Source organism: Tupaia chinensis, unplaced genomic scaffold (genome assembly GCF_000334495.1).
Source record: "Tupaia chinensis unplaced genomic scaffold, TupChi_1.0 Scaffold141530_1, whole genome shotgun sequence".
Taxonomy (NCBI): Eukaryota; Metazoa; Chordata; class Mammalia; order Scandentia; family Tupaiidae; genus Tupaia; species Tupaia belangeri.
Window position 1 is genome coordinate 2048876 of NW_006201391.1, and position 9855 is coordinate 2058730.

Consider the following 9855-nt stretch of genomic DNA (forward strand, 5'->3'; position numbering starts at 1 on the left):
TGGAGTGGTTCTCAGACAGAGGTGAGCGCGGACCCCCTGGGCACCGGGGGAGGGGGGAGGGCAGGGGCGGAGGGGGGCAGCTCGCCTCCTCCTGGTGGCCGCCCACCACGGTCCTGCCAGCAGGGCACCTAGGCTCTGGGGGTCCTTCCCCCATCGCACCTGTGTGGGGTCAGTGAGGGACAGCATACTGGGGCTGCTGGCGTGGTGTAGTGGGTGAACGGCTGGACCCCACACGGCCGGCCGCGTCGTCTGAGTCCTAGACCCGGCAGTCTGAGACACAAAGGGCACCCGTGCGTGTGCCTAAAATCCCGAGAGGAGAGTGGAGGAGGGGGGACTGCAGTGTGGCCATCCCCCCGGGGGTGATCTCTCACTTCCCCTGGCACGGTGGAAGGGGGAAGACCCACCTTTCCTTCTGAGCAACATGGCCATCTCTGCATACCCGCCTCCAGGAGGGCGGCCTGCAACTGGCACCCAGGTGGGGCCCAACTGTCCTTGAGTTTTATTTATTTATGTATTTATTTATTTTAATTTGACCAGAGGGGGGGGAGAGAGAGAGAGAGAGAAAGCTGCCAGGTCCCAGACTTGAACCTGGGTGGACCATGTGGGAGTCCAGCGCCCTTAACCACCACGCCACCTGCCGGCCCCGTCCCAGGAAGTTTTATCAGAACTTAAAAAGAAGCCAAATGCTGGTGGGCGGCCAGCAGGTGGCATGAAGGTCCCGGACCCTGTGCCTTGAAACTCAGGCCAGGCGCGGGCGTGCGTGCCCAAAATCCCAAGAGGAGAATGGAGGAGAAGGGACTGCAGTGAGGCCATCCCCCAGGGGTGATTTCTCCCTCTTCCTCTTTCTGTCTGTGACTCTCTCAGGAGAGCACACATAGCCTAGAGAAAAATAAAAAAAGAAAAACAAAAAGAGAAAGCAATAAAATAAGAAACCAAATGCTGGAAGTTTCTCTTTGTTTCCCTCCCTCCTTTCTTTAACCTGGGACAGTTCTCTCGTCACCAAGGAAATGGTCAGACAGAAATGAGGAGGGCAGGCAGGTCAGCAGAGCGGTCGGATCTGGGCTCTGGTGATCCCGAGAAGGGTGACTGGCATCTCCCAGGGGCAGTGTCTCGGCCGGGACAGAGAATGGGAGTGCCGCCCCTCTCAGGGGACCACGGTGAGGCTCGCCAGCCCGTGACTCCCGGAGAGCGCCCAGCTCAGGGGGAGTCTCCAGCAGAACCCTCCCGGGCCTGCTCTGCGGGAGCTGTGGTTTGAAGTGGGCTTGCTGAGACAGCTGGGTGACCGTGTGCTGAGGGAACGGATCGTGCAGCGCTGCTTCCTGCAGGTCCACACCCTGCCAGGTCCTCAGTGCTGCCCGGCCAGTCTCCCGTGAGTTCGTTAAGACACTGGCCGACGATGGAGCACGTAAGATGTCAGCCCCTGCGAGGTCCCTTCCTGTCCGTCAGTGGGGAAGTAAGGATTGATCGTTGCCTAGCTTCCAGTGTACAGATGTGTTTATGCAATTGTCTACTTACCTGTTTTAAGGTTTTAAAGGTTTTTGCCAGAAAGAGACAGGGAGAGGGAAAGTGAGAAATCGCCCCCGAGGGGAGATGGCCGTGCAACAGTCCCTTCTCCATCCTCCTCTCGGGACTTTGGGCACTCCTGCCCAGCATGATTTTTCCAAGTCCCCTATGTGGGAATCTAGTGCCCCCGCCACCACGCCACCTGCTGTTTCCTCCTATTTTAATCTCTATAATTGCTGATATACTTTTTTTTTTTTTGCCATAGGGCACATACACTCACCAGAGGGGCAGAGAAAGGGAGACAGAGGGAGAGAGAGAGAGAAAGGGAGACAGAGAGAGAGAGAGAGAGAGAGAGATCACCTGAGAAGTCATGGGGGTCTGGCCGCGTCACAGTCCCTTCTCCCCCAGTCTTCTCTCAGGGTTTTGGGCACGCACACACATGCACTCGGTGTGAGTTTCAAGCCTCTGGGCCCGCGACTCAGATTGCAGTTGGCCCTGTGGGAGTCCAGCACCTTAGCCACTACACTGCCTGCTGGCCCCTGAGGTAGGAAGTCTTTCTTTACAGCTTAGCAAAGTAAGACTCAGTTGTATTAAACAAGTTAAGTATTTTCACAGGACACAGCCAGGATTCAACTTGAGGTCTTTCAAGCAGGAAACCAGGGGGCTGCCCGCGTAGACGCCAGCTCTCTGCTGTCTACTGCAGCGGCCCTGGGCACGTGCTTGCTGGGCGTAGACTTGCTGTAGGCCCGCAGGCGACCAGGGTGCTGGGACGAAAGGCCGCCTGGTCAGTATGATCCTAGGAGACATCGTTGCCGGAACCACACTCCTAGCACAAGAAGCACGGAGTGGCACTGTGCGTTTCTCAACCGTTTCTTTTCCTTTTGTAATTTGTCTTTAAGGCCCATGCACTCCCCAGAGAGAAGGGGGAGAGGAGAGTGAGCGAGTACACCCCCCCATGGGCATGGCTATAGCTACCACCACAATCCCTTCCCCATTGTCTCCCTGAGATTTTGGGCACACACACGTGCCCCAGTTGTTTTTCACACCACTGGGTCCAGGACTCAAACTGCATAGGATCCACGTGCCTGAACCACCACCCACTGCTGAAAAGCTCTCTCAGCCTTTGCAATAGCAGAGTTGCCTTCAACCTTACACTTCGCTTGCTTGGTTTTTGGTTTTGCCAGGGGATACATGTGCTTATGGAGAGAGACAGAGAGAGAGGAAAAGTGAGAAGGCACCCCCAGGGAGGATGGCCATGCATAGTCCCTTCTCCCTTCTGCTGGAATTCGGGCATGTATGCACATGTGCCTGACGTGGTTTTCAAGCTGCTGGGTTTGGGACTTGAACCGTGGTTGACACATGGGAGTCCAGTGGCCCATCCACCATGCCACCTGCTGCCCTCACCTTACACTTCTTATCTATTTCATTAAATTGATTAGTTAATTTAAATTAGTTAACTTTATTTATTTACTTATTTTAATATGACCAGAGAGGGACAGAGTGCGAGTGAGAGGGAGAGGGAAAGTGAGAAAGCAAGCCACCAGGTCGGGACTCGAACCGCGGTCAGCCATGTGGGGGTCCAGCGCCCCTAACCACACCACTTGCCAGCCCCCACTTCTTTTTTTTTTTTTCTTTTTTGAGAGATTTTTGCTATAGGGCACGTGCGCTCGCCAGACAGACAGAGAGAGACATAGAGACAGAAAGCGAGAAATCACCCCCCTGGGGGGATGGCCACGCCGCAATCCGTTCTCCTCCATTCTCCTCTCGGGATCTTGGGCACGCACGCACACGCGCCCAGTGTGAGTTTAAGCCACCGGGTCTGGGATTCGAACCGTGGTCGACTACATGGGAGTCCAGCGACAGAGCCATTACGCCAACTGCTGGTCCTGCCAGCCCCCACTTCTTAAACAATAAGTTGTGGGATGTTTTCATCAGCATCCCAAGAACGACTGATGCCAGTGGGGGGCAGGTGGCGGCTGGGCTGGAGGGCCGCGACAGAGTGGTGGGCGAGCCTGTCTAGCAGGGCTTAGTGCTCACCCCTAGATTTCGCTGGAAGCTGAGGGGGCCCAAATCCAGTAGTCGACTCCTGGGGCCTTGGAGGCGGGCACTGTCCTCAGCTGCCTTGTCTCTCGTCCCTCCCTGACCTGCACCTGTAGCTCCCCAAGGGCGTGCCGGCTTTGCCATTGCCATGAGCACATCCTGGGAGCCTGTACCCACCTGCCCGTGCCCTCATCTGTGCCAGCCTCCTCTTGGGCTCCTGGGACTCCGGGATTCCCTTCACGATGCCTTTGTGCTCAAAGCTGCTGTGGTCGGGAGCCCATGGGGCCCTGGATTGCTCCAAAGCAGGAGGGGAGACGCCCTCGCCGGTGTCCCCCTCCCTACCCCAGGGAGGCATTCTCGGGCCACCGTAAGGAGCGGCAGCTGAGGCGGTCACTTTGGCTTTGTCCTTTCTGAGGAGAGCCGGGAGGGAGGAGATACTGTGTGGACAGTGGCATCCCGGGGTCGCAGCCCGGTGGGGAGTGGGTGGATTCAGGGCAGAAACGCGCAGGACGGTGGTCTGGCAGGGACACCTGCTGACGAGTCTCTCCCAAGCATCTCTCGCTTGAGCACCGTTTCGCTCCCGCGGGTCTGTGTGACCTGAAAGGGCACGTGTGGGTGGTGTGTCCGTGGCTTCTTTACGAAGAGAGTAACGGCAGTGCCCATGCTCCGTGGCTCCTGCAAGAATGCGCAGGCACGACGGCACGGGGAGGCGCCCACTGCGGTACCCGGCTGGACTGGTGCTGCTCCCCCCTCCCTCTGCTCTGCCGTGCAGTGACTCCGGACGCTGTGTCGCTCACAGGCCTGTCCCTTCAAGGCCTCCATCGGGGGCCTGGGGCCGGGGCGGGGTGTAGGCATGCATGCCTGCTCAAGGCTCCTCTCTTCTCCCGGGTGCAGGGGGGCGCTTGGACCAGCTGGCCTGCACCCTGCCCAAGGAGCTGAGGGGGAAGGACATGCGCACGGTCCCCATGGAGATGTTCAACTACTGCTCCCAGCTGGAGGACGCCGACAGCTCGGCGGGGCTGTACCTGCCTGGACCGCCCTGCACCAAGGCCAGCCCAGAACCTGCTAAGCCCAAGCCCGGGGCCGAGCCGGAGCCCGAGCCCAGCACGGCTTGCCCCCAGAAGCAGAGGTACCGGCCGGTGAGCGTGCGGCGAGCCATCGGCACAGTGATCATCGCGGGGGTGGTCTGCGGCATCGTCTGCATCATGATGGTGGTGGCCGCCGCCTACGGCTGCATCTACGCCTCCCTCATGGCCAAGTACCACCGGGAGCTCAAGAAGCGCCAGCCGCTGATGGGGGACCCCGAGGCGGAGCACGAAGACCAGAGGCAGATCTCGTCTGTGGCCTGAGAGCCTGCCTGCCCGGCCGGGGCAGCAGGAGCAGCGAGAGCATGGGGCAGGCCCGGGCAGGGCTGGCTCTCCGTCCCGCATGGCTGCTGCCTGGCCTCCCTGGCCACGCTCCTGCCAGAGCGCAGAGGCGCGCAGCAGGCTCTCCCCTGACCTCCGGGTCTCCCTGGAAGCCCTCTGTGCGGGGGTCCTCTCGGGGCTGCCCAGTCTGGGCAACGTCTGGCCACAGGGAGGAGGGGGCGCGGGAGGCTTCTGGCCGAGCAGCCTCTGTTGCCGCCACGCTGTGGTAGCCGTGGCTGGGAACCCTCCCCTGCCTCTCGTGCACATCCACCTCCTCTGCTTTAGGGGTGGCTCAGAGGATGTGGGGCCAGGGGTAGGTTTTGTGACTCTCAGCCAGAAAGGGACTGCTGACCCACACAGGGTGAAGCTGGTCTCGCTTCCCATGCTGGTTCTCGGCACACGGCACACGCCACCCAGACCCAGCACGTAGAAACACAGCGCTGTGACCACGTACTCCCGACGCCACCAGGCCCCGGGGCTGCTCTTGCTCCGACCACGCTGCCCCCGACCCTCAGCCAGCCCCACACACACTCACAGTGTCCTGGCAGTCACGAGGGCTAGCCACTCGCACACGCCACACATACAGGCACGTGGACACGGCCTGGCCCCGGGGAGCACGCGTGTCCCTCCCCGTGGACCAGGATCCCTCGCTCGCTTGCTGTGATCTCTGTCAATGGGAGGAACCCCGACCGAGAAGGGAATGCAGGACTCCGCTGAGATCCTCCAAAGTGGGCCAAACTGCGGAGAGCTGCCTGTCACCACGGCAACCGCTCACACCTCTCCTGATGGGTCTTTCGAGGACACTGGCCCTTGGGCTGTGAAGCTGCAGAGGTGTGGACGGCAGTCCCGAGAGCCCACCACACACCCAGGTGTTTCTGCAGAACTGCCCTAGCTCACCCCGCCGCCAGGCTCGTGGGGACACCCAGGCCCACCGTCACTGCTACAGCCTGGGCACCGCCTCTCGTATCTCTCAGCCCGCCATCTGCAGCGTCCTCTGCCTGTGACCTGGGGCTGGGACTCGGGCTGCCCTGTGACCAGCAGTGCCCAAGCAGGTGGCAGGCAGAGAGCGCGGTGGCCCTGTCTGTGCCCCGCACACTCCAGCAGCAGGCCGCGGCTGGCCACGTTCTGTTCAGAGGCTTCACTGTGAGGTCTCCTTTCCCAGGCCGTCTGCCCAGTCCAACTCCTCGCAGCTTTTAATGGCCCCAGAGAACGGCGGGGTCCTACCCGCGGGGCCGTGCTGGTCTCTAGCGTCCCTAGTCTCCTTTTCTAGATCTGCCTCCTCTTGGCGCGTCCACTGTTGGTGAACACCCAGGTTCCCCCTACAGGACGCTGACCTCCTGTGCTCGTAAGAGGGCCCAGAGGGACAGGCCAGCTTTTGGCTGTAAGACTAGGGTCTTGGGGGCACAGGAGGAGCCCAGCCTAAACACCTAGGTGAGGGGTTGCGGAGGTGCCAGGGTGGGCTCGCTCACCTCGCCCCCCTGGGCCTGCTCGCAGGAGTAGGGTGGGCTGCAGGGGCCAGACGCCTGTGTGCTCTGCTCTGCGTGTCAGGGCTGTGCGCCTCCCCGGCTGGGGCACCGTCTTCCTTCTTTGACTCATGGCCTGATCCCAGATCTGGGGGGTTTTTAAAGGGAGCCGGGGCAGGGAGGGCATTGTCCATGGTGTATCTTCAGCCTGAGACAGAGATTTTTAAGGCAAAATTATATTTCTGGTTTGTTGTTTCAGAAACCAATAAAGACTGTATTTTCCTATTAACTTGCTGATTTCCTTGGGTGGGAGGGGCCGGTGCCAGAGAGCAGCCTCCTGCACCTCCTGAGGGCCGTCACCGTGCACAGACTGCAGACACGACAGATGGGTGCCTCCCGCCTGGCCCAGGCCTCGGGCTGCAGGAGAGGAGAGGAGAGGACCCGATGGGAATGAGGCTGGGGGAGGCGAGGGCAGCAAGCGCAGGCAGGCCGCGGAGGTGGCTAAGCCCGCCCACGCTCTGGCTGTCTGGCGGATCCGGGAGCCTCAGGAGGTTTCACTGAGCTGCACCAGAAGGTGGGCTGCAGACCCCACTGCCGCCCGCGGCTCACTGCCCTGCTTGACGTGGATCTGCCCTGGCAGTCAAGCACAGATGGGCTGCTTTGCCCAGAGGACCCTCCCGTGTGTGCTGGGAGCTGGGGGAGGGTTGTGTGAGCCTGGGCTTGCTGACAGGGAGGGGAAGTCCCGGCTCACCCCCTACCACCTTGCCCTTTAAGACTTTCTGCACCGGGAACCCCGCTCTCGGTTTGCAGGTGGAGAGCAGGATTCTGGAACAGGAGGCCAAGGCCCCCGGGCTACCGGACTCTCGCTCCAAGCGTAAGTGACGACTGAGCCCACAGCTCGGCTGGCCACCTGTCTCCAGAGGTGACCACTGTCTGACCAGGTCCAAGCTGCATGGTTTCTCAGTCTTTGGGGACTAGGGTGGAATTCTCTCCTTGCTAGGAACCTTCCTTTGGATGACAAATTGGCAAGCCAGAAGACAGCCCAGTGAGGCGTGGGCCATCAGGGTGGCCATTTCTGCTCTAGCCTGGCTTGGTGGCCGCACTGGGCTGCACGTCTATCCTAGGGGGACAGTGTGGGCTGTGGCCTCCTCTAGCCCCATGGCTGTAGCAGACTCTAGAGACAAGTCTCCCCCAAGCCCCGGAGCAGAAGCAGACAGAGCTGCAGCCCCCCACCCCCACCAGGGCTCTGGAGGGGACGTCAGCACCAAGGCCAGGGCAGCCCGAGCTGCGGAGGCCTGCGAGGAGGGGGTGTGTGGCGCCCAGCGGGGAGCCTCGCGGGTACATGTGCATGCAGGACACGCGGGGACATGCCCGGTCCTTACACCTGTCCGTGGTCCTCAGCTGGTGCCCAGGAACACAGAGCACTGAGAGCGATCCTGACTGGAGTTAGACTTGCAGCAGTTTTAAGTGACCTGCACAGAGGCTGCAGGGACCCTCCTCCACCTGCCCTTCAGTGGACTGGTCACAGTCAGCACAGCGATAGTCACCCCGCACCGGGCCCCGCACCTCCTGCACAGACACTGCACACAGCTCCCCACTGCAGACCCGTGCCACGGCCCCCGGGCATGTGCACACGCACTCGGGCTGTGGGCTTCTAGACCGTGGGTGCCCCAGCCAGGGATGCTGAGCCGTAGCTGGGGAGAAGAAATCGCAAGAGGAGGACGAGCCCTCCAGTGCCGCATCCTGTCACATCCGGGCACCCCAGAGCCTGCGAGCACTTGTCTGCAGCAACTTACACCGGAGGCTCCGGGACACGGTTTCTATGGCAACCCCTCACGGCTCTAATTCAGCTCTGAGTTAAAGACGATATCACATAATTGGAGGACGCAGGAAAGCCCTGGCAGCAGCTGCACCCCGAGGCCGCCTCCCTCCCAGACCCTGAGTGAACAGCCCTCAGAAGGCCCGCGCCAGGCAGCTCGCTAGGAACACGGAGCAACGGCAGGGAGTCGGTGTGGGCCAAGGCCGGGCCTGGAAACGGGTCTGGAGTGAGCGTGCCCTGGGCTCTGGGAAGAAAGGCCTTCCCGAGGGCTGCTGGCGGCTGTGTCCCCAGACAGCCGCAAGTGTCTCCTGGAGGGTGCTGAGCAGTGTCAGAGCTGTCCTCTCACACCTCTCACCCGGAGTGGAGAGGAGCCCGGGGCCCTGTCTGAGCAGGAAGGAGCCCAGCTGGTCCCCTCCATCCCCATGCCCACGGCTGGAGCACCCACCCTGCCCGCCCCGCCTGGTCCAGCCCGGCAGCACAGTGGTCCCACCTGGCCAGGGCCCAGGACACAACACAGATGCCTGGCAGCCAGGCCGCGGGTCCAAGATCGCAGTGCAGAGTGCACGAGGGCCTGGACTGACAGGGCTCAGGGCCTCACCACGGAGTCCGATGGTTCTCAGCCAGCTGGGCGGAGCTGCCGGGGGCTTTACAGACACCAAGACACTGCAGTCAGGGGCGTCGGGGAGCTCCCTGCTCACCCTGCACAGGCCTGGCAAGCGGCGGCCACGCCCCAGCAGCACTGGCCACTGGCCATGGGCTCCAGCAGAGAACCTTCCTGTGTTTCGGCCCCCTCAGCTGTGAAGTGCGGTGGCACGCCACTGTCAGTTGGCCCAGCCGGGACTGAACACGCCATCGCCCATGGGCCACCCAGGACTGAACACGCCATCGCCTGTCGGCCCAGGACTGAACACACCATCGCCCCAAGACTGAACACACCATCGCCCATCGGCCACCCGGGACTGAACACGTCATCGCCCGCTGGCCCACCTAGGACTGAACATGCCATTCATTGCCTGTCAGCCCACCTGGGACTGAACACGCCATAGCCCGCTGGCCCATCTGGGACTGAACACGCCATCGTCCATCGGCCCAGCCAGCACTGAACACGCCATCGCCCGTCGGCCCACCCGGGACTGAACACGGAAGCGCCTGGGAGGCCCCCGTGCGGTGCTGGCCCATATGAACACTCGCATGAGCGCTTGTCGCAGGGGTGTGGTCAGAATCCCAGCTCTCCGAGCGGATGCTGGAGCCCAGGAGACAGGACGAAGCACGGAGGGTGGAAGGGGGCCCGAGCCCCCTCTCTGTCCTTCACGACCTCGAGCAGGTCTCCCAGCCTCCCTGAGCGTCAGTTCTTTCGGATCTAAGGTGCCATCACTGTGTAAGTGAAATGCCCTGGGAAGAGTCCCTTTGTCCTAATGGCCGATCTCACCTGGGCACTGAGAGCCCGGGGACGTGACCCAGAACCCCACATGCAGGAGCCCCTGTGTGGGCCGGCGCCAAACGCCCATCCCGGCACTGACGACTGCCCGCCTGGAGGCACGGAGGCGGCTCCTACCTGCAGCAATGGCCGTCTTCTCGTCCACTGTCACGGCTACCGCGGTGCGCTCAGGCTCGGCACGTGCCG

The 9855-nt window shown here is 61.7% G+C and overlaps 2 protein-coding genes across 3 annotated transcripts in view; one reads left to right on the forward strand and one right to left on the reverse strand.

Annotated features, from left to right (window-relative positions):
* The window catches only part of LRTM2 (leucine rich repeat transmembrane protein 2), an 18492-nt gene extending 11854 nt beyond the window's left edge, over positions 1 to 6638 (forward strand). For both annotated transcript variants that reach the window (XM_006163242.1, XM_006163244.1), the window contains exon 5: positions 4438 to 6638. In XM_006163242.1, coding sequence (XP_006163304.1) covers positions 4438 to 4892 — 455 coding nt within the window. In that variant the 3' untranslated portion in view covers positions 4893 to 6638. The remainder of the gene's footprint in view (positions 1 to 4437) is intronic.
* CACNA2D4 (calcium voltage-gated channel auxiliary subunit alpha2delta 4) overlaps positions 1 to 9855 on the reverse strand; it is a 160946-nt gene that overhangs the window by 36243 nt on the left and 114848 nt on the right. The window lies entirely within an intron of this gene.